This window comes from Carassius auratus, chromosome 48 (assembly GCF_003368295.1).
Source record: "Carassius auratus strain Wakin chromosome 48, ASM336829v1, whole genome shotgun sequence".
NCBI classification, from domain to species: Eukaryota; Metazoa; Chordata; class Actinopteri; order Cypriniformes; family Cyprinidae; genus Carassius; species Carassius auratus.
Window position 1 is genome coordinate 9,707,608 of NC_039290.1, and position 23,708 is coordinate 9,731,315.

The following is a 23,708-nucleotide window of genomic DNA, read 5'->3' on the forward strand; positions in this document are numbered from 1 at the left end:
AAATAAAAAAAAACATGATGAAACTGGCTAGACGGGTGTCTTGAGCTGTTGTTGTTATATGTATCACATTTTGGTTTCCTTGTTTCTGTGTTTGTTATTGATTTTCGGCAATTATGCGTGTAAAAGTCAAGCAAATAATAAACTGCATTAAAAATGAGGTGACTGACAGTTGAAGTTGGGTGTGACGGGAGGAGCTCTTATCAGTGACACACACACACACACACACACACACATACACATCTGCTTAAACATTGCAACATTTACAGTTCGCATAATTTTTATGCAACGTTTGTTGTAGATATCAACTCTTTGGTAGATGATTCTGTATTAATATAGAAAAAAAAAGAATTTTAAAGCTCACAGTATATCAATTCGCCTCAGTTATTACAGGAAATGTAATATAAATATGACAGTTTGACATGCTTTCATAGTTTTCATGTTTTCACAGATGATTTCAGTCACTGTTGGGATCTTGCTGTGACTGATGCAGTCTAGGAACATCTTCATTAACACACAAAGGTAAATACATTTTCTTGTGCAAATATATAATATGTTATGAATGATCATTTTCATGAGAAACTCATAGATTCAAATAATAAATTCAGTGTTTGTTTGTCAATGTAGCAGAAGCGTGTTATTATCTACAGCTGTTGAGCTGGTTAACTGTTGATTTTTATTTAATTGTCGACTGGTTTAGTTGTGCTGAGGTGAGTATTTGTGTTTGGTTCGACTATCTGATTTCTCAGACAGTACAGGTGAATATGGTAATAAAAACAGATTTCACCATTCTTTACCCAATCGATTAATCACAATAGATTAAGACAATCGTTTTTTTGTTAAGTTTTCCTTAAATTGTATGTTTAAATATGCAATATTTCATCTGTATGTCTCTTTGGATAAAAGCGTCTGCTAAATTAATAAATGTAATTGTAATGTAATATTTTAACTATATATAACTTAAAAAAAAGAGAAAAACAAAAAAGAATTACTAAAACTTTAAAATGAAAACAGAAAATAATATAAAAATAAAAAACAGTAAAAATAACAATAATATATGTAAAGCAAACAAAACAATTTGCTAAAATGAAAACTGGCAACTAAAAACTAATAAAAAAATATTATTAGCCATATATATTTCATGCAAACATTAAGATTGCAGTTCAAATGAAAACAGAAAATATAAAAATAAAAATGAATACACCTAATAATAATATCTCATGCTAGCTTAAAGATTTACTAAATATAAAATAATGTAGATTTTTATTTTTTTTATTTTTTGAGAACGTTCAGAAATAACATATTTTTTAATTGAATAGGAACATTAGCATTCTTAGAGCATATTTCTGTCATCTGGGTTTGCATCTGCACTGAAATGTGTTTGATTGTGTTTAAATGACCCTAACAAGTGAGTGATATTTTACTTATTTCTGAAAGAAAATGAACCGGAGGTGTTAAAACTCCAAATTCTGGATCAACCAATGGAATGAGTTTGTTTGATGCATTTAGAAGATGTTTTTATTCATTTAGAAGGCAGTTTATGTACAGTGTGTTTCGTTTTTTTCGTATTACAGAAGCTCCTGCTTGTTGTTGGAGCTCATCGGATCTTCATGTTGGCGTTCGGACATCTATTTGTAGGAGGCGTGGCTTTAAGAAAGTCTCCGTCATGGAATCAGCCAGTGCTGCTGCCAATCATCTTCTGGCCCCACCCACATCCCCTTCTAGTTTGAGCAGGATCTCACTGGCCAATGAGAGCCAGGGTTTTGAGGAAGAGGGCGGGACTGTTGTCTCTTGTCCGTCATTACCTGACCACGCCCCTAATGGTGCCCTGCCCCTGGCTCCTCCCCTTCCTCCACCTCTGCCCATTGGAAACCCTGCGGAGAGGAAGAGGAGGGTAAAAAGTTTCTACTGGAAACCGATTCCTGAGGATCGTGTGAAGCATCAGGACGGGCCGAACCTGTGGAGCTTCGACCGGAGCAGCAGGGATCCGCTCCACATTGACATCAGGGCCATCGAGGAGCTGTTCGGACACGAGGACACGCCGCCAGCCTCCACGACCAGCACCACGACCAGCACCACGATCAGCACCACGATCGGACGAAGACGCGCTTCTGTGAAAGATCTCAGACCACAGGTGAGACACACGTGAGATCTGATGAACTGCTATTTATTTCCTTTTTTTTTCAGTTGAAAAAAATGTATGATTGAATTTTAAAAACAAATAAAAAAAATGTTAAAATAAAAACAAATTCAAAATATGAATAAAAACTATATAGAAATAAAAAAACTAAATAACAACATTACTAAAACATGAATTAATTAAAATTTAAATATTATATTATTCAAGATATTAATATAAAAAATTTGAATAAAAACCATATAGACTTATTTGAAATACAAAAGCTAATAAAAACAAACACAACGAAACTTTGATTTTTTTTTTATTTAAAATATTAATAACTGCATGGACATTAAAAACTGAAAAAAATTGTCTAAAACTTTAATTAAAATTAAAATAGAAAAGCATGAAAATTAACTGATTAATTAATCAAAACTTTAACAAAAACTATGATAGTATATTAAAAAGTTTCATGATGTTAGTGATGAGATTTATATCATGACAAATAGAATTTATGTGTGTGTGTGTGTGTGTGTGTGTGTGTGTGTGTGTGTGTGTGTCTATAGATCACCATCCTGGGCTCCAAGAGAAGCTTGAATATCTCAATTTTTCTGAAACACTTCAAAAAGTAAGACATGTTTGTTTGTGTGTGTGTGTGTGTGTGTGTGTGTGTGTGTGTGTGTGTGTGTGTGTGTGTGTGTGTGTGTGTGCCGTGTGTGCCGTGTGTGCGTGAGTGTTTGTATGTGTGTGTGTGTTTCATTCGTCTGCTCTCACTGATTCTCTGTATGTCCAGGTCCACTGAGAGTCTTCTGGATGATATTCTTCTTGGAAACACGGGCGTCTTCAGTGTGGAGTCTCTCAGAGAGCTACTGAAGCTCCTGCCGGAGGAGGACGAGGTAAAGACTCCACTCACTCCCCACTGAGCAGAGCACTGATTGATTGATTGATTGATTGATTGATTGATTGATGATTGACAGGTGAAGAATCTTCAGATGTTCAGTGGGAACCCTAAAGACCTGGCTCCGCCTGATGCCTTCATACACCAGCTCATCCGATTACCCAGGTACACTCTGATAGAAACGGACTGTCAGTAATCCGGTCTGGTCCAGATCTAATTTGAGCTGGTTCTCCTGCGTTTCTGCAGGTATGAGGTCCGTCTCGAGGCTCTGCTGTTAAAGGAAGAGTTTTTCCCCTCATACACCGTAATGAAACAGGACATGACCATCATCCTGAGCGCCATTAAAGGTGATCTGCTGATGTTTGTGTCGTGATTGCACCAGTCCAGTGCTGGATTCCCATAAAATCCATCATTACTTAGAGATTTCTGTGTGTAAACGCCTTTAGCATCACATTCATCCTCTGATGTATCTGTCTTTATAGAGCTGTTGAGCTGTGAGGAGCTTCACAATGTCCTTCATTTAGTGCTGCAGGCTGGAAACATCATGAATGCTGTTAGTCTGCTACTCTTAAACACTGACAAATACATGCATATACATACACATGATATATACATATAGCAGTGAAACTACTTTAAAGGGAAACCAGTAAACTATTAACCAAATTACATGCTACTCATAAAGCCCAGATCAAAGTACACTTATGGTAATGCATTTTTCAGATGTATTTCTCCTAAGTTACCTGTATTGCATTTAAGAAATACTTTAGATCAGTTCATGCATTGGTGTAAAAACACTGGGTACAGTTAATAATAATAATAATAATAATAAACACCATTACTTCTGACACATTACAAAAAAAGAAACATGAGAAGATATGATTTTAACAAAGGCATTTAAAAAAAAACATTTAAAAAATGTTAATACTATAATGAGTACTTAAAATACATTTTTATTTCGATTTTAAACTTTTACTATACTATTTTTACTTAAAATGTAAACTATTTTTCTTAATTAATGACCCTAGCAACACCAAAATCATGCGGTTTGAAATTCAAAATTCACATTGCAGTTTACATTTCTTTGAATTAAAGCATCAGCCAACTCAAAAATTAGCTGCAGGTCAGATTTGACCCGGAACATTATATAAAATCAAATGATAAATTTACAGTATTAAATAATTTTTTTTATGATCAGAGCAGTGTTATTTAACTGGCAGAAAAACAATGAAGATCTCACTGTTGGCACAGCATTAAACAGAACCTTATGATCTGTCTGTCTGCAGCTCTGTCTCTCTCAGTCTGTCTCTCTTTATCTGTCTGTCAGGGTGGCTCTGCTGGTAACGCCGTGGGCTTCAAACTCTCCTCTCTGCTTTTACTGGCTGATACTAAAGCCAACAAACCTGGAATCAACCTGCTGCACTTTGTCGCTCTGGTGAGTGTGTCAGTGAGCTGGTCTCTATCAGTCTGATCTGGTCTCTGTCAGTCTGAGTTGGTCTCTGTCAGTCTGAGCTGGTCTCTGTCAGTCTTAGCTGGTCTCTGTCAGTCTGAGCTGGTCTCTGTCAGTCTGAGCTGGTCTCTGTCAGTCTGAGCTGGTCTCTGCTTGTCTGAGCTGGTTTCTGTCAGTCTGAGCTGGTCTCTGTCAGTCTGAGCTGGTCTCTATCAGTCTGAGCTGGTCTCTGTCAGTCTGAGCTGGTTTCTGTCAGTCTGAGCTGGTCTCTCTCAGTCTGAGCTGGTTTCTGTCAGTCTGAGCTGGTCTCTGTCAGTCTGAGCTGGTCTCTATCAGTCTGAGCTGGTCTCTGTCAGTCTGAGCTGGTCTCTATCAGTCTGAGCTGGTCTCTATTTGTCTGAGGTGTTCTATAATGTGGTAGAAATATTACCTAAATGTTCATAATTCACACTTGTCAGAAAGCATCTGAATGCAGCAAACCACATATCAGACACGTGTGTCCATCTATCTGATTTCAGGAAGCTCAGAAGAAAGATCTGCTCATGTTTCCGGAGAAACTTCAGCATGTTCAGCAAGCAGCGCGGTGAGAAAACTATCATTTCACTGATGAAACACTGATGGAGCAGTTATACAAAAATACAGCCGTGTCCCAATCATGGTTCAGTTTAAATCTAGTGTTTCAGTGAATGTGTGTGTGTGTGTGTGTGTGTAGAGTGTGTGTTGACAGCATTCATGAGGAGTTTGACGCTCTGACCAGAAGAGTTCATCAGTTACAGCAGAACATCCACACAGATGATGAGCTCCTGCTGCAGCTGCAGTCCTTCCTACAGGTGACCTCTGACCTCTGACCTGGGGCCTGTCTGATTTAACAACACAACTTTTCATGTATGTTCTTAAGTTACAGTCATGTTTGAATGTGTGTTTCAGAGCGCTGCTAGAGCTCTGGAGGATTTGAGGATCAGTATTGATGAGGTTCAGAGGGAAGGAGATGCTCTGATTGATTTCTTCTGTGAGGACAGAGATGTGTTCAAACTGGACGAGTGCTTACGAATTTTCCAGAATTTCTGCTCCAAATTCAACAAAGCAGTTCAGGTAAATAAAAAAAAATAAAAAAATGCAATTTATTTTTTCCTTGCCATGCATGGCAGCTATAGATTTTCATGTTTAAACTCTCAGTTTAGACTAATTTACTAATCTATACTGTACTACTATACAAATTCATGTTTTTATTGATTTATTATTTAATATTTTTTTTATCAATTAGCTATCATTTTCATATTTAAATACCCAATTTAAATAAATAAAAACATAACTTGGGAAAAAAAGCATAAACATTTAATTACATTTTTTATATATTGTTTACTTGTTTATATTTTCATGTTCAAAGCCTGTTAAATTAATTTAAACTATATACCATACCGATTTAAAATATCAAAATATTGGGGGAAAAAGCATTATAGAACAAAAGTTTTTTTCACTTACTATAGTAATGCACTTTATTATTTATTTATGTATTTATTTTTATATAATTGTATAATTTATTTTTATATAATTTTATTTATATTTTCTATTTGTTTTTCACTTATTTACAGAAAGTCGTTCAGTTAATCAGCTGGACTTTTTTTCTCTCTTCTCAGGAGAACATGGAGCGAGGAATGTGGGAGGAGTCTAGGCGCAAGCGTCTGAAGGAGTCAGAAGACAAGCAGCACTCGTGGGCGGGGCTTGAGGGTGTGGGCGGAGTCTTCGGTTTGCAGTCCAATAGTAAAGTAGATGTGGTGGCGGCGTTAAAGAGGAAGGGGCTTATGAAACAGCTTGAGACAAGCCCTGAAAGTTTGTATTGCTCACCACAACAAAACAATGTGACCCTTGACCCCTGTGGAACGGAAACACTCGTACTTCCTCCAATACACTCGCTGTCCATCACAAATGTGACAGAGGAGATTGAAATTAAGTCTCTTTCCATACAGGAATCCCAGAACAACGACCTTCAAACACAAAGTCAGGAAACACTGGGAAATAAAGAAGTAACTCCAAACATGACCTTTCACCCTTCACAAATAAGTTTAGTGGTAGAACCAGAGCTCATTAATGACAAATCAGAGGGAAAACTAAAGATAATGTCTGGCCTACAACAGAGTCACTCCAAACAAGCGCTGGAGTGAAACAAACAATCAGCAAACGAACCTTCAACCCTAAAAACAGAGCATCTCTTTCTGTGAAATCGCCTTCATCTTCCACTAAAGCAACCTCATCATCATCATCATCATCTCCTAAATGTGTGAGCTCCTCTGAAACCGCGAGTGTGAGGAAGCTCGTTCCTCTCCGGCAGCCCAGTAGTTCTGTGAGGATTCAGGAGCGACCCGGTGGAAGCGTCCTCAACGTAGTAAAGAAGACGCCAGCGGTTCGACCGGATGGGAAGATGTGTCGTGCTACACTCCGAGCCCTCGACCGCCCCAGTCCTCAAACCTCTGCATGCAATTCAACGCTCAAACCACCAAGCTTCACTCGCAACACTGTGGCGTCAACAACACGACACAGCACCGCTCCTGGAAACCAGTCTAAACTTCCTCCACTGACCCACGCGGCTTCACTCAGGCTCTCTCAGGTCCTCAAGCCGAAGCAGACGCCTGCAGAAAGTGTTCGCCCATCGCCCCCTGCTGGACGTCTGAGGAAGAGCAGCAGCGCCGCCTCTCAAAGCTCAGTGTTTACTCGTGGGTCATGTGATAAAAACGTCAAACCCACCTGGAGGTAGAGAGACAGTTATGCTAGCACTGTCTCTCCTGCTCACCAAGGCCACATTTATTTGATCAGAAATGCAGTAAAAACAGTGAAATATTATTAGAATGTAAAACAGCTGTCTTCTGTGTGCATATAAGTTAAAGTGTAATTTATTTTTGTGATGTGCAGCTGTATTTTCAGCATTATTACTCCAGTCTTCCGTGTCACATGATCTTCAGAAATCACTTGGTGAAAGTGTCTTGAACATTTCAATGATAAATATTTTTTTCAAGATACATTCGTTTTTGACCAATAATCCAAAAACATCATGCAGGCATATTAGTCAGCTAAAAATGCAAAAGTTAGCCTATATTCAGTGGTTCTCAAATATTTTCACAGATCAGTAGTAGTCAGCTGTGCACTATATACCACTACGTGATCATTTACATATAAATACATGTTAGCAGTTCATATTTGTGAAGGAATATTTATGGAATTAAACATGTATTAATAATTTTTATTGTAAAAATTTATAGTAATCTTTTAGATTTTTCTGATAAACCTGTTAATTCAGAATTTTACATGCAGAAACATGGGTAATGTGCTGTTTGATTTAATATTTTAACATTTAATTTTTTTACATATAAAAATAAATACAATAATAACAGAACCAAAACAATACAACAAAATACAAAACAAATTGAATGTATACATGTCCAAAAAGAAGCAGGAAAAAGCTAAATATTAAAATTAAGCTTAATATATTATGGCAGTAGTATAATGGATATTAAGTATTATTAAAGACCTCTGAGCCATCTCCACCAAAATATAGAAATCATGATTTTAGCTTATTTAATATGCAGCAATAAATATGTTTTTTCACAGTTTAAATATATATATATATATATATATATATATATATATATATATATATATATATATATATTAAAAATCATCAGCAAAAATGACACTGGCAATATAAAGTGAAGATTTGGTGTGATGTCTGGAGAGTAAAATGACTGAATTAAATTCTGATATGGACTTCCGGGTTGGACATCGTCAAGATGGCAGCATAGAGCTGGTGCTCCCGAATAAAATAGTCTAGAAAGCTCCCTATACTCTTTAAATCACGATTTAAGTAATATATAACGTAAGAATACAAAGGGAGTAAGATGGAAACTAGGTGTAAAACGAAGAAAGTATCAAAATCTACAGAGATATACGACGACAACCCCGCGCCCTCACCTCCCAGCACACAGATAAGCAGCCACGAGGAAGACCCAGTGATACCCGCCGCAGAGACCGTCGACCTGAGCCTCATTCTTAGGGAGTTAAGAGATTTTCGTCGAGATAATAAAACCCAGCTTGAGGACATTAAAGCAGAAATTTCGAATACCAATGCTAGACTAGAAGAGGCGGAAGGCCGAATTGTGACGGCTGAAGAAAGGATTCAAAATGCGGAAGAGGTACTCACTGCCATGCTGAAGATGCACAGCAAAATGGAAGAGAAACTCGTGGACATAGAGGGTCGTTCAAGACGTAATAACGTTAGAATATATGGCGTGCCGGAAGGTGCCGAAAAGGATTCTCCGACAATGACTGTGTTTCTGGAAAAACTCCTGAGAGAAAACTTAAATTTACCAGGGGACGCACCGTTTCAGATTGAACGAGCCCACAGATCGCTCGGAAAGCAGCCGCCAGCAGACGCACAACCGCGATCAATTGTGGTTAAATTCCTAAGTTTTACAATGAAAGAACAGATCGTTCGTCAGGCATGGCAAATGAGAGGATTTTCCTGGCAGGGAAAGCAGATTAACCTTGACAACGATTACGCTCCTCAAGTACTCCAGATGCGTAGAGAGTACGCAGAGATACGCAAAGTCCTGAAGGACAGTGGAGTGAAATTTAGAACTCTGTTTCCCGCTCGTTTGATGGTGATGTATGAGGATGGAACGAAAACATATAACACAGTGGAGGAAGCAACGCAAGATATGGCAAAGCGAGGACTTCCAGTGCAGCCTATCAGTCAACCGGGCACCCTGATGGAACAGATCCAACGGATGACCTGGCAGAGAGGCGGCCGAAGCAAGGGTATCCGCGATCTTCAACAGAGGAGAGGCCCAACATTCAGGGAGAAGTTGCAGACTTTCCGAAGAAAAGACGCGAGTTCCTAATCTCGATAATCTCTGCCCGGTCAGGATTCCCGGCTTTTTTATAGCTTATCAAGAGGAAAGAGAGATGGGGAGCCGGCATTTTGAGAATTTTTTTTTTTTTTTTTTTTTTTTTTTACAACCTAGTCAATTTAGCGCAGTTTTGAATATTCGGGACATGCAGTATTAGCTCAAATGACTTTAATCGAATCTGCTATCTACAAGGGCCCCTTCTACAAGTCTATGAAGAGGGGCTTTCCCTTGCAGCCTACTAGTGATGGCTCGTCAGAAGTCGAGGTAACGACTTCAATTATGGAAGTTCACTTTGTTTCTTATCTATGGTTAATTAAGAATTTAGTTTTGGTTTTGTTAATTTGTTTCAGTTTACGTTAGTTCTATCAAAGGGGATGCTGTATGTTAAGATACACTTTGCCACTACTATTCCATGAAAATTGTTTCTTTTAATGTCAACGGCGTACTCAATCCTGTTAAGAGAGGAAAGATTTTCTCCAAACTAAAGAAGGCAAGAGCGGAGGTAGTGTTTTTACAGGAAACTCATTTAAATGATGTTGAACATCTTAAGTTAATCAAAATGGGCTTTAAAGAGGTATATTTTGCATCCTATAAATCAGTACGAAAAAGAGGAGTGGCCATACTCATATCTAAAAAACTGAACTATGAACATATTTCAGAAATGAGAGATAAGGAAGGAAGATTTGTACTGATAACAGGTAAGATAGAGGGAAGGTTAGTAAGTTTTTTGAATGTCTATGCCCCTCCAAGTTCAGAGTGGAATTTCTATCGTGAAGTGTTTGATTTAATAGTTACTAAAGTCCAAGGAATTTTAATATGTGGAGGTGACTTTAACTTTCGCCTAAACCCGGGTCTGGATTGCTCTAGAAATACTATGGAATTAAAACCACTGATTAAAAAGGTGAATGGCATGTTAAAAGAGATAGGTATAGTAGATGTGTGGAGGGAACTGAATCCAAAAACTCGTGACTATTCTCACTATTCTCATCCTCATATGACATATTCTAGAATAGATTACTTCTTTACTTTTAAAAAGGATCTTCATTTGGTCCACCACTGCGAATTAGGTACCATAGATATTTCTGATCATAGTCCCATTTACATGTCGATGTGTTTAGAAAGGAAACCTAGATCCACAGTTTGGAGAATGAATTCTGATATTTTAAACAACTCCCAAACCAAATTAAATTTAGAAAACGAGATTAGATCATATTTGGAAATAAACGATAATGGGGAGGTGTCACCATCAATGCTTTGGGATGCACTAAAGGCGGTAATAAGGGGCAAGATAATAGCCATCACATCTCATTTAAAGAAACTTAGAAGGCAGAAAATGCAGGAACTTGAAATTAAATTGAAAAGATTGCAGGCTGAACATAGGGCTACAATGAATCATAAGGTGAAGCAAGATATTAAGAAAATAGTTAGAGAAATAGATGATATATATTCTAAAGAATTACAGAATAAACTTATATTCTTAAAGCAAAGATACTATGAAACTGGGGGGAAGTCATTAAAATTGTTATCTTACAGACTAAGAAAGCAACAAGCAGAAAGAACAATCAATAAAATAAAGAATACTCAAACAGGGAAAATTTATTGTAAATTGGAGCAAATACAGCAGACTTTTGAAACTTTTTATAAAGCTCTCTACTCACAGCCTAAAATTAATAATGATTTGCAGATAGATGCATTTTTAGCTTCAATAGATTTGCCTAAAGCGTCAGAAGAGCAAAATAGATTTTTGTTAGCAGAAATTACTTTGGAAGAGCTAAAAGTAGCCGTGACTAGACTAAAGACAGGCAAATCCCCAGGGGCGGATGGCTATAATGCAGAATGGTATAAAACCATGTTTGATCAACTGGCCCCGTCTCTACTAAAGGCATTCAATTGGGTAGTACAGAAAAGGGAAATTTTACCTTCATGGAGAGAAGCAATCATTTCTGTCATCTCTAAAGAGGGAAAAGATAAATCGGAGTGTGGAAATTATCGGCCTATTAGTGTTTTAAATGTTGATTATAAATTATTTACCTCTATTTTGGCACGAAGACTAGAAAACATTCTCCCAGATCTCATTAATTTGGATCAAACAGGCTTCATCTGTAAAAGGCAAGCATCTGATAACATTAGAAGGACCCTGCATGTTCTCAGACACGTTTCAAATCACAAAGTGGAAGCTGCTCTAGTGAGTTTAGATGCGGAGAAAGCCTTCGACTCTGTAAGATGGAACTTTTTATATAAAGTATTAACAAAATTTAGATTTCACAATAACTTTACTGAAATAATTAAGACATTGTATGACAAACCTTGCGCAAGGATTAAAATTAATGGGGATTTATCTGATCCATTTCAATTAGAGCGAGGCACAAGACAGGGATGCCCCATCTCTCCACTTTTATTTGCCCTATTTATTGAACCATTGAGCCAATGGATTAGGCAGAACCATTCAATTAAAGGGGTAGAAATTGAGTCGGGAGAGCATAAATTAGCTCTCTTTGCGGACGATATATTGTTATATATGAGCCAACCCACAAAGTCCCTTCCTACACTATTTAACTTTCTCAAGGGGTATGAAGCTATATCGGGTTATAAACTCAATGTTTCCAAAACCCAGGTACTAACACTAAATTATGATCCACCTAGACAAATTAAAGATAAATATAATTTAAAATGGGATACTAAGTCAATTAATTACTTAGGAGTAAACATATCGAGAGACTATTCAGATCTATTTCACTTAAACTATGGTCCTTTGATTAAGAAAATAAAATCTGATCTAATACGTTGGAATCTTATCCCCATATTCAGCCTAAGTTCTAGAGTTGATTCAGTGCGAATGATTATTCTACCAAAATTATTATATCTCTATCAGTCACTTCCGGTGGAAATTCCGAACCAACAATTTCTGGAATGGAATAAATTAATATCTAGGTTTTTATGGCAGGGTAAAAAACCCAGAATAAGATTTAAAACGCTACAGTTAAGCAAAGAAAACGGTGGGTTAAATCTTCCATGCCTACAATACTACTATTATGCGGCCCAATTAAGGCCATTAGTCTGTTGGAGTAGTTCGGTATATTTAGCTAAATGGATTGAAATAGAGCGAGGGATGATGGAAGAGTCCCCGTTATCTGCCCTCATTGCTGACAACAAGCTACACAGTAAATTTGAAATCCGGTAAACAACACCATAGGAGTTATTTTCAACACTTTGAAAGTGTATATATGAGAACCACCCACAAAGTGTTAATTTAACACTTTCAAAAGTGTTGCCTCATGCAACACCAATACAGTGTTAAAATGTGAACACTAAGAGAGTGAAATATCAACACCGATGCAGATAAAAACAACACTGTTACAGAGCTGGGTGTAGCTTTGTAGCAAACACTGACAGAGTTAAAATTCTACACTATTCCGGTGTTGACATGACACCTTTAAAAATGAAAATCACAATATACTCGGTGTATAAAAGGGTCAAAATTTACACCATCCTGGTGTTGATAGAACACTTTTTCGGGAGTTATTTATGGTTCTGTATTACCTACTAAAAAAACCCCTAAAAACTAAAATAAACTAGAAAATCACTATGAAGAAAACGTCACTGTCAAGGTTTCAAAACTTTATTTCAGCACAGAGCAAGAAACCATAAATGCCATGAAATTATTACAAATAACAGTCCACGACAATGTAAAAAAGATGGTCATTGCCATAGGACATTTGTAAATCAAATGGCTTGTAGTACATCAATTCCTCAGGTTTTTGAGTACAAGACAATGCTCTTGTTCAACAACACTGAAAGCATGAAGGTGTTCAATAAACTCTGATTCCATACACGATACCAAAAAATAAATTCCATCCTTAATAAAAATTTTAACAATCTTTCCAAAAACAGGTGCATCATCAACAAACTCTAAGAAAACAACAAGACCACTGCGATACTCAGTACCTTGACACTTTACCCACGGTGTGACCATTACCTCGCTAGAGATATCAATCTGGAGTTGCTCTGAAATAAAATCAGAGTTTTCAAGGTCAGACAACAGCTCATTTGAAACAGGCCCAGACTCAATACCCCTGATAGTACAGGACTCCCAGTGATAGGCAATGGCTAGCTGGTGTTTTTTTGCAAGCGATTTGGTCAGGTTTTTGAAATTTTTTAGATTTTTCTTAAAAAACCTGTGTTTTGCCTCATACCTCATGGTCCATACATGAATCAATGGGCCAATTTGTCTGATGCATTCAGGGTAGTGAATCATAAGGTGGTGTTTTGGAATTAGATTCCTAGGATACAAATCCTTAAACAACTGATGATGCTCTTTTATCAGATGCTTCAAAAATATTATCATTCCTTCAGAGATGCAAGGAGAAAAGATAATATTAACAATATGTAAGAGCAGCAACAACAAATGCCAGTGCTTATCTCCCACTGGGACTACATCTCCAAATATGAGAGGGATGTTCTTAATGAGACACCATGTCTGACTTGCATTGAGACCAATGTTGTTTCCTGCTTGTTGAAGGTTGACCTTGGTTGGGCGGTTATTTCTTTCTAAAAAGCCATAGTTGAATGCATACAATCTTTGAGGAATGGAATCGCCAGAAATTAGATTGCAACTCATATATTCAAAAAGCAGTTTCACTTCATACTGTGCAACTCCCTCCAGGATATCATGCATAATATCCAGCACAAAGTTATCAGATACATTAAAGTAAGTCAAGGTATTGAGTATAGAATTTCTTTTAACACCATAACATGAGTTTTCATTGGGGTTGTCAGCAAGATACTTGTAATGCTCCTCATTTAGATTTCTATTACGCAATATCATCCGTGGATCATCCTCACTAAATACTTCCTGTGCTAACACCTTGTCAGTGAGACAGAGTCTGCAGTAATGTTTTGCAGAAAAAGATTCAACATAACCAAGAATACTATTTAGACCTAGGTTATCACCGGTAATTTGCGAAATAGTACCAAAGATGGGCTCCTCAGAAAATGACACCATCAATTCCTTCTTCTCAAGTACTTTCACATCATCAACCAATGGGCCAAGTATTTTGTCCATGCCATACTTTTTTCCATCTTCAGAATGGAACAAAGAAATTAGATGTATGTTCATTAAGGAAGAGTTAATGTGTGCTGGCAGGTTACGAAGTACAAAATATAAACAGCCAAGTTTATGAACTCCTGCTTTAGATCCTAATGGGTTCGCGGTTTCAAAATCGTCATAGTAAATTTGGATCTGAAGTGCATTGCTGTGGATGGAGTACAAAGGATGTTTTTTGTAATACTGTCCATCACAAAAATCGCAATACATGTCACTTTGCCGTTCCTCTTGGATAAGATTACACACTTTATCATTCCTAAAAATGAACTCAAGAGTCTTCAGAAGAGGGATATATATGAAAGTGTCATTAACTGTTGTCTGTTCATACATCCCAGAGATTTTATTTCTTCTTGAATCGTATCTGACACCTAAGTGTATTTCAATAGGTTCAACAACCCCCCATTTCTCACTGAAATATTTTCTCCATTTTGTATCTGTATTAAAATCAGAGAATGGATTATTAAAACCATTAAAAACTTCTTCAACTGAACTTCTACTTGTGCTGTCAACAGGCACAACATTTAAAACATTTTCCCTTAAACTTGTATGGAAATCATTAACAAAATCCTCCATGCTTTCAACAACTGACATGATTACACTGTTTGCAACACCATTGCCCTGTAATTTGGCTATTATTGATGCACACCTTTCCCTCGAACTATCCCTTGAATCAGAAGAACATTCATGCAAACTCGCATCATGTAATCTTTGCTCTGTGTCAGACACAACAAGTGATACTGCTTCATTGAGATCTGGAGCTTGCTGATTTTGTAAAGATACAGTTTCACTGCTTGATGCTACAGCCCTCAAATGAAATCTAGTTAAATGTTTTCTAAACCCTTCATAACTTTTAAATTGCAAGGAACAACCATCCTGATCACAAACCAGACCAAATTTCTTACCAGGATATAAATCATGTACAAGTTTTAGGTGTCGAATTAATTTAGCTATTGTAGCAAACAGTGATTTACAGACATAGCATCTAAACATCATTCAAAAACTTAGCTCTAAGCTCCTTTACTCTCGGGCTCTCACTTGTGGTGCCAACATCAATTTTGTACACTGTAGTCTGGAGAAAAGTGTACAAATTTTTGAGTGGAGGATCATAACTGAGACTGAAAACAAAATGAACCTTGAAGAGTTCATCAATGGCAGCCAGTGAAGAGGATTCTTGACAGGGGATGAGCTTTTTATCCACCACAATGAAGTAGTGACTGATGGCTTCCTTGCTGCTCCCTGAGGCAAGAATGTATGGCTGACGATTCTCTTCCAGCTCAAGGTGTTCCTGTATGCTCCTGCATGCCTAAATGGGGGAAAAAAATTACGTCTTTGAATAATAATGATAAATTAATAAGTACAGCTTTATCAGTTAACATTTATTTGAGACTTTTTAGCTTAATTGCACATCATAAAGACCAGGAAGCACTCCAAATCAAAACCGTACATGCACAAACAACAATTTTAGTTTAGATCATATTTAGATTAATTTTACATTTATCATTTTACAGTTTATCTAATAGTAAAAAATAAATAAATATTCAATTCAAAGTGTAACACTTATAGGCCTTGTATTTTGGCACCAGTGTACCAGATACCTACTTTGTGAAACACCACCAGATGGTCAATAGCCTGTGAAATACTGATCCTTTGGATTTTCTTTCTTCCTGAAGCCTGGGGTGATAGGAGATGCAAAAGTAGAAGGAAGGATGATATATCACTGTCCCACTCTGGAAAAAAAAGTAACTTTGTTAAATGTCTACACAAAAATGAGTATGTATAATATGATTTTACTGCAAAGTCATTGGAAGTTTCACCTGGGGAATCCTGTGCCTCGCTGCTTTCTTTGCTCTGTTTGGCAGATGACAGTAATCTTTTCAGCAGTGGAGTGGGAGTCAAGGTTTCTCCTAGTCTGATAACCTTTGCTTTGAAAACTGTCGGCCACCTTTCCAAAAGTCTGGAAGCAGTTTCTGACCCAAAGAGGAGTGTGAAGTCCTGAAGAATCTGAAGTTTTGAAGAAAACACAAAGAAATTACAATATATTGTGATTACAATAATGTGGCCAGTTTCAACAATGCAGACCATTTGACAGTTCTCTGATACTAACATTTAAATTTTAGTAAAAAATGAAAGAAAATCCATACCAATCCTTTAGTGTCCAGGAACCGAGGAAAAACAGAGAGAATGGTGGTGGATCCCTCTGGATCATGGACAAGGCGCTGTCTGTATTCAAACGTTGCCTTCATCTTCTGCATGATGACCTCACGTTCACTTGTATGATTCATCAAAGAGATGGCCTCTACACTTTGATCATTATCTAGCTGATGTTCTTGGTAACATAGCTGTCTGTCAAGCAAAGGACCTCCCTTTTCTTCTGTTTTTGGATCTTCCTTATTTCCAGAAGGTCTTGTCCCCCTTTGTACTGTCTTGAGGCGCCATGACAAGAATCCAGTGTTTTTTTGGCCATCATAGAAATGTTCCTGTTGAAATTACACAAATTCTTAATTTAACCCTTAATAAAAACATCTTTAGACATTTCCAACTGAGCACGAAATATTGAATGTCCGATCAGTGATAATGACTTACATATCCAGTCCTTCCTTGGGGATCTCTGAGTGAGGGAAATAAGGTGATAATTCCCAATCCATACTTCTGTTTGGTAAGTCGATGTGGGACCCTTCTGAAGAATTGGAACACTCAATGTTACTTTACGCTGATAGGAAATGTTTAAGAACATTTAATTAAACTAACTTTAAGGAAAAAAAAAATTTTTTGGACAATTTGCACAAATTTGTATCACCCAACTACATCTATCTACTTCACAATCTATAGAGCATCAAAATCACTAACAAACTGAATAATGCAAGAGCGAATTATATTTTTAGAATTACCCTTCTGTCTCCATCATGTGTGCAACTAAGATGTTCACCATCACTTTCCTTGTGTCATCACTAATTGTGCCTGTATCTTCATACTCCTTAAGCACATTTCCTCCACCTGGTCTTGTCTGTAGAATTTGTTTTATCAGCTATAAAAAAAGAGAGTATTATTAACAGATACTATTATGAGAGAAGATAGTGCAGTAATATCTAAATTACCCTTAAATATGACCCTGATCTAAAAAATATTACCATTATATATGGGGATTACAAAAAAAAACCTTAATGAAACTGAATATCATGATGAGTAAAACACCCAGTGTCTGTGTAATGCTACTGGGACTCACATCTCTGGCCTGTGCTCGTTGTGATGCCACATCATCATCTTCATCCTTTCTGAATCGTTTTGGACTAAACCAGTCACTCTCTTCACTGCTTTTTGAAGTTAGAGACAGTGTATCTGTATCCAAGCTGACTGAAGACTGAGGTGTGGAAGATCCTGTTAATGTTAAAACTGGGGTTAATAGATGTCATGTTACTATATATTAATACTGAATTTAAAAAAAAATAATACTGAGAATTTTTAAATCCACGACTTTGGTTGTTGAAATAAAAAGACTCAATATGACCCTTGCCATTTGTTTACTTTTTAGAAATACATTGTTGTACACCTACAATATTTTGAACACTGAACATATTAAAACACTACCAGTAGTCATTCATAAATTGGGATACAGATCATTCAGCTGGTCCTGCTTTCACTCACCAATGTCAGTCAACTCATTTATGACTAAAACCAACCCACTGGTGGACATTAGATCAGGAAACACATCTTTATCCACCTCTGTACCAGTTTCATCTGTAACTGTAACAGCAAGGTCGTCTGGAATTGAGAACTTCTCTTTCACTGCAAAACAAAATATTTACCAATTTTAGTCAAGTTTTATTTATAATTTGACAAAGCTATAAAAAAACATATAGATTAAATTATTATGATATTAAATATCACTCACCCTCTGCTAGAAATAAATCAAAGCACGCCTCTGAGATTTTTATGAATTTCTTCCTATTCCGAAATTGTGCTTTGACAATCATTGTGATTGAGCACCTGAACTCCTGGCTTGTAGAGGAAGAAACACATCTTACTGGTTTGCTACAAACACAGACTCAATTTGAAACAAGATTGTAAAAAAATAAAAATATCAAGACAACTTTAATAATTTATCAAAACGGCAAAGATACCAATTAAATCGAAATAGGTTAACTTTTTATCCGTTATAACCCCTCATTTACAAGACAAAACGGGAACTTTTGAGAAATGATACCATTTTCGTCTCCGTGCAAACTTTCAAACTCTCCTCCTCCTGCAGTCTAAATAAGCGCGCGGTTTCTTCATCCGGAAAGACTTGCAATACAGTTTTACGCTACGTACAGCGCCCCAATGGTCAAACCTCGTTATTGCCGATACATTTTACATAAAAATATCTGTGGTAAATTGGTTTTAATTGTCGACATTGTCCACTTTTCTCAAATGAGACTTCCCCGATGACGTATGCAGCCTTCAAATGCGACCAGGACGCAGCCTCCGAAATGAGACAGCAATATATTCCACGACTACACATATTACATTTTTTGCTCCTTAAAATGTAATGGAGTAATTTAATTCACTAAAATAAATAAACTAACGTTAACCACGTCTGACCATAGACTGTATAAAATCACAAATCATATAACGCTGCTCAAAAATCGACATAAAACGAATCAAGTTACCACAGTTCAAAACCATGAAGGTCCCAGAAGCATGGTCAACGATCAGGAGAAATCCAAGCCGAATCTTAAAACAAAATCTGAACAATCTTTTTTAGGCCAATAACCATATTGATATATATATTTTCTGTTAACGTTAGCGGACTGCAGAAATTCCATGTGCCACAGTTCACCTGTAAAATGGCGCGCGCGCGCGAGACTTTATAGACTCATTTTGAAAAGAACACAATCAAAGTTTAATCAATAAAAAGGACTGCTGTGTGCGACACACGAAATGACAGACGAAACTACTAACGTGAAGTTATATTCAAAGCTTTAATTCGTTGATAAAGGGACATAACATACCCACCCAGCACCAGACGTCATTTGGACGTCGTTTTCTGGTCTAAATCAAGTCGGCCCGTCATGGCCATCTTTTAGACCAAAAAGCGACGTTGAAAATTGGTCTTCATTTGGTCCGTCGGATTTGGTCCAAATTAAGCCCAAAAAGCGACGTTGAAAATTGGTCTTCGTTTGGTCCGTCGGATTTGGTCCAAATTAAGCCCAAAAAGCGACATTTAACGTCTTTTTTTTTTTTTTTTTTTTTTTTTTTTTTAATTTAGCCCAAAAATAGATGTAAATGGGCTTTAGTCCAAATTTAGCAGAAAAAAAACTTTTATTTCGCACCACAAAGCCATTAACATAAACTAGTGAAGAAATTAGACATCATGTCTGATCGCACTGTTAAATATATTTAAATATATTTTGAAAACACTTGATGGTCACGCGCTGTACTGGAGTCACCATGGAAACGGGGCTCAGCTCAACCGTCAAGCAGCTGAACAGACGCTGTCTCTCATGGTTGTTTTCACTAATTTCAGGTAAGTTTAATCCCTAAATTACACAAATGTTACATAAAAGTGTCCCTGAAACTTTCTTTCATGTAAATGACACGCTTTCGTTGAAAATGTAGTTTATAGAAATGGTCAGTGTCTTCATGAAAAGTCCGTTAGCATCTCAACTGTAATGCAAACTACAAGAGGTAACTTTATGTGCATTTTTCACAATATATTTCGCCTACATCAGCATGAATCTGTAATTTTCTTATATATGTGTGTGTTTATATAATATTTTCATAATGTGTGTGTGTGTGTTTGTTTGCATGTTAGTTATTTTGATGTCCACACTGTAAGAGTATTAATCGATTAGTAAACCTAAAACTTTAAATTCTGTTATTATTCTTTTAATTTTTTTGTATAATCTGTAAATTAATTTTCTTTTCTGCATTTCACCTCTGCTATAGTTTATTTATAATAAACATGGCATTGTATAATAAATATTGTTGGCTTAGACAGATTGCCAGAATGACAGATTGTTTATGTTCTAGATTCTTCCATGCTGATGGCCGTGCCTGTATCCAGCTGAAGAACATTTTTAGACATTATGAAACATATAACTAGTAAGTAATACCTCAGACATACACTATTATTCAAACGTTTAAGGGTCAGATTTATCATGTATTTACATTTACATTTATTCATTTAGCAGACTCTTTTATCCAAAGCGACTTACAGATGAAGAGAGTGGAAGCAATCAAAAACAAGAGCAATGATATATAAGCAAAGTTATAGTGCTATAACAAGTCTCAGTTAGCTTAACACGGTACACATAGCATGGGATTTTAAATAATATAATAAATAAAGAGAAAACAGAATTAAAAAAAAGAGTAGAACAAGCTAGTTAGAGGTCTTTACTCGTACACACACACATACACACAATTGCATAATAAATGTAAAGAAAATATAATACAAAAAGATTAGAAAGGTAGTTAGATTTTTTTTAAGAATAGAATTAGAATAGTGAGTGTTAAAGTTAGAGGATCAAATAAAGGTGGAAGAGAAATAGAAAATATTATTTAAAAATGTATTTAAAATAAATCTTTTATGCTCACCACTGCTGCATTTATTTGATTAAAATACAGTAAAATAGTAATATTTGAAATTACTAGGGGTGTCCTTGACTAAGGTTTTTCACTGTCGAATCTGAATTTTTGAATCTTGCCGATATTCAACTGATAGTCTAATCATATGTTTGGGGGCAGAATACATTGAGTCAAGTCTGACATTCGACAGTCATAATTACTGATCTTAATACACTGGTAAAATGTGTTATGAACACCTCGCAGATATAAACGGGGTAAATAATAGTTCATCATTGGTAGATCTTTTCTATTTCAGAGACTGAAAATCATTGATAAACCACAAGGTAATTGTGAATAAACTTATTGCAAGAGGAATAATAAGAAGAAAAGAAAATGCATGTGTGATTTAATATTCCTTCTTATTTTTCAATGTTGAAAGTTCTTTCTTCTCATCTTTGTGCATTTTCAGATGTTGTGCATATTTATGGATCAAATTATTTAACGTTGTTTAACTTTTTAACATTATAATATTGGTTGTCTTCTCTTTTTTCATAATTAAGCTCCAACCCCAGTTAAGCAGACCTGAGCAGCCGATCAAGGATCAGCAGAAACTCTGCAGAACGGTGGTCCTCCAGCCCAGGACTGGACACCAGTGTTGTAAGTCATTCTGCCTCTTTATAGTGCATGTTCAGAACATATTGCAGGAGATCTCAACATTGTCTCACAAGGTCCTTTTACATGCAGAGTTTTGCACCAACCTAGTGCAGTGCACCTGAACACATTAATCAAGGTCTTCAGTTTTGCTAACTATAAGTCACAGACAGGTGAGTGTGATCAGGTGTGGACGTAAACACTGGGTGTGTTTCACTCAGGTCCGTTGCTCAGTACTCAGTGGTGAAGGGCTGCCTCAATCACTATTTTCATTTTACGGTGCACTGATAATTCGCTATAAGAAAACACGTAATAGATTTTAAAACACAAACCAATAATATATTTCAGCATAAACATATCACTAGACAGGTAATGTCTAATCTAGTAAACATTTCCAATTAATTTATTAATTAAATCTTGCACATACATGTAATAAAGTATTCATCATAATGTGCTGTAAATAGCATTAAAGTAAGATATCAGTTTTATTGTTGTGCATTAATGTCAGTAGTGATGTTGTACAATGAGGACAGACATAGCCACCAGTGTATAGTGAGCCACAGTGCTTACCAGTACCTACATTTGTGTACACAATATATTCACAACTTGGCAAACTGTGAAGCTGATTGAGACGTAAACTCTGCATGACAGTGGACCTTAATCCAAGCATATGTCTCTGTACTAAAGTAATGGGAGTTACCAGATCAGGGTGTTTTTAGACCATGATACCTGATTGGCTGACATCATAGTGACGGTAGGTTTAGGGTGGGGTTTAGGTAAGGGGGATCATTTTGATTGCATGATTTAGAAACACCCAGCAGTTTGAAAACACCCACAAAGTCATAAACGCCCACTTTTACTCTGCAGAGACCTAAGTCTCACCTTAATGGCCAGAGCTGACAACCCCTGACATACTGATTAGTTAATAATCCCTCATAAAGAATGAGTACACTTTAATTTGTACATTTTGGACAAACATTGTTTTTTTATTATTGATTTACATTTTAGTTACTGTTTTCTTTCTCACTTTAGATGCTGCAGAAAAAAGAGCGAGGCTAAAGCATTCAAAGTGGAAACATCTGCCGTGGCTCATTAATCCAGAATTGGGATGGAGGAAGGAGCAGAAGAAGCAGAAGATCAGAGATCAGGCAGAGATCTACTGGTGCCCCTGTGGGAACCCCATTTACCTACTGTGTTAGTTTAACCAAAGATTTTCCTCACTCACCTTTATGTTGTTCCAAACCAGACTTTTGTTCATCCTTGAAACATAAATGCGGAACTTTTTAATGAAATCTGAGATTATTTTCTTTATATAAAATAACACATTCACACAAGCACCATGATGCATCAGTGTTGCATTGGCGTGAGAGCTGGCGCTTTTGGTGCTTTTGTGAAAATCCATTGGGGAGTCATAATTTCTGAATAGATTATTTTTGCTGTTGTTATTGTTTGTTTGTTTTTTTTTGTACACAAGGCATCTGTTAAAAAAATATCTTAATTTGTGTTCTGCACAAAAGGGTGTTATGGGTTTGGGGCAACATGAGGGTAAGTAATTAATGACAGAATTAAAATTTTTGGTTGTTCTAATGTGGTTATAATTGGTCATAGTTTATTTGTCTTGAAAAAATATATTTATACAGAAACATGGATTAATTTGATAAGTTTATAGTAAAGCCTTTTAAATTGATAAAAAAAAAAATCTAAATAAATACTACTCTTTTGCAAGGTCTATTAAAAAAATATGGACAAATGTAATGGTTTCCACAAAATATTTGGCAGCACAACGGTTTTAAACTGATAATAATCAGAAATGTTTCTTGAGCAGCAAATCAGTATATTATAATGATTTCTGAAGATCATGTAATACTGAAGACTGAAGTAATTGTGTTAAAAATTTCAGTTTACAGGCATAAATTACATTCTACAATGCATCCACATAGAAAACAATTATTTCTGTAGTTATATTTCACAATATTACAGTTTTTACGGTCTGTTTAATCAAAAGAAGCTTAAGATGTGATCAAGATTTTACATGAAAGATGTAATGT

General features: G+C 36.3%; 3 protein-coding genes and 1 long non-coding RNA gene across 8 annotated transcripts; 2 read left to right on the plus strand and 2 right to left on the minus strand.

Annotated features, from left to right (window-relative positions):
* The first annotated feature begins 233 nt into the window (after positions 1-233).
* On the plus strand, positions 234-8,084 carry LOC113065799 (FH2 domain-containing protein 1-like). 2 transcript variants are annotated; one of them, XM_026237327.1, is made up of 12 exons: positions 234-519; positions 1,572-2,131; positions 2,683-2,744; positions 2,910-3,012; positions 3,094-3,179; positions 3,261-3,361; positions 3,497-3,567; positions 4,339-4,446; positions 4,980-5,044; positions 5,174-5,291; positions 5,389-5,553; positions 6,099-8,084. In XM_026237327.1, exons 2-12 carry the CDS (start codon positions 1,664-1,666, stop codon positions 6,621-6,623), a joined length of 1,872 nt encoding a protein of 623 aa, XP_026093112.1. In that variant the 5' UTR covers positions 234-519; positions 1,572-1,663; the 3' UTR covers positions 6,624-8,084. The 2 variants fall into 2 exon arrangements, with proteins under 2 accessions (XP_026093112.1, XP_026093113.1); XM_026237328.1 differs by lacking the exon at positions 4,339-4,446.
* A 5,020-nt stretch (positions 8,085-13,104) lies between these two features.
* LOC113065315 (uncharacterized) lies at positions 13,105-15,091 on the minus strand. Its single transcript, XM_026236546.1, has 2 exons — positions 14,620-15,091; positions 13,105-14,337 (listed from the first exon to the last, which is right to left on the minus strand). Exons 1-2 carry the CDS (start codon positions 15,055-15,057, stop codon positions 13,105-13,107), a joined length of 1,671 nt encoding a protein of 556 aa, XP_026092331.1. The 5' UTR covers positions 15,058-15,091.
* LOC113065801 (uncharacterized) lies at positions 14,355-18,686 on the minus strand. Its single transcript, XM_026237329.1, has 10 exons — positions 18,668-18,686; positions 18,356-18,462; positions 18,109-18,249; positions 17,690-17,841; positions 17,355-17,491; positions 17,050-17,143; positions 16,608-16,943; positions 16,281-16,467; positions 16,066-16,193; positions 14,355-15,769 (listed from the first exon to the last, which is right to left on the minus strand). The coding sequence occupies exons 2-10, from the start codon at positions 18,435-18,437 to the stop codon at positions 15,449-15,451; spliced, it is 1,578 nt and encodes a 525-aa protein (XP_026093114.1). The 5' UTR covers positions 18,438-18,462; positions 18,668-18,686; the 3' UTR covers positions 14,355-15,448.
* Positions 18,687-19,686: 1,000 nt separating this feature from the next.
* On the plus strand, positions 19,687-23,359 carry LOC113065802 (uncharacterized). Of its 4 annotated transcripts, XR_003279081.1 has the most exons (6): positions 19,698-19,969; positions 20,062-20,130; positions 20,476-20,547; positions 21,326-21,353; positions 21,570-21,666; positions 22,693-23,359. It is a non-coding gene; the product is annotated as an uncharacterized LOC113065802 (long non-coding RNA). The 4 variants fall into 4 exon arrangements; XR_003279080.1 differs by lacking the exon at positions 20,062-20,130 and having other exon boundaries at positions 19,687-19,969; XR_003279082.1 differs by lacking the exon at positions 21,326-21,353.
* The last annotated feature ends 349 nt before the right edge of the window (positions 23,360-23,708 follow it).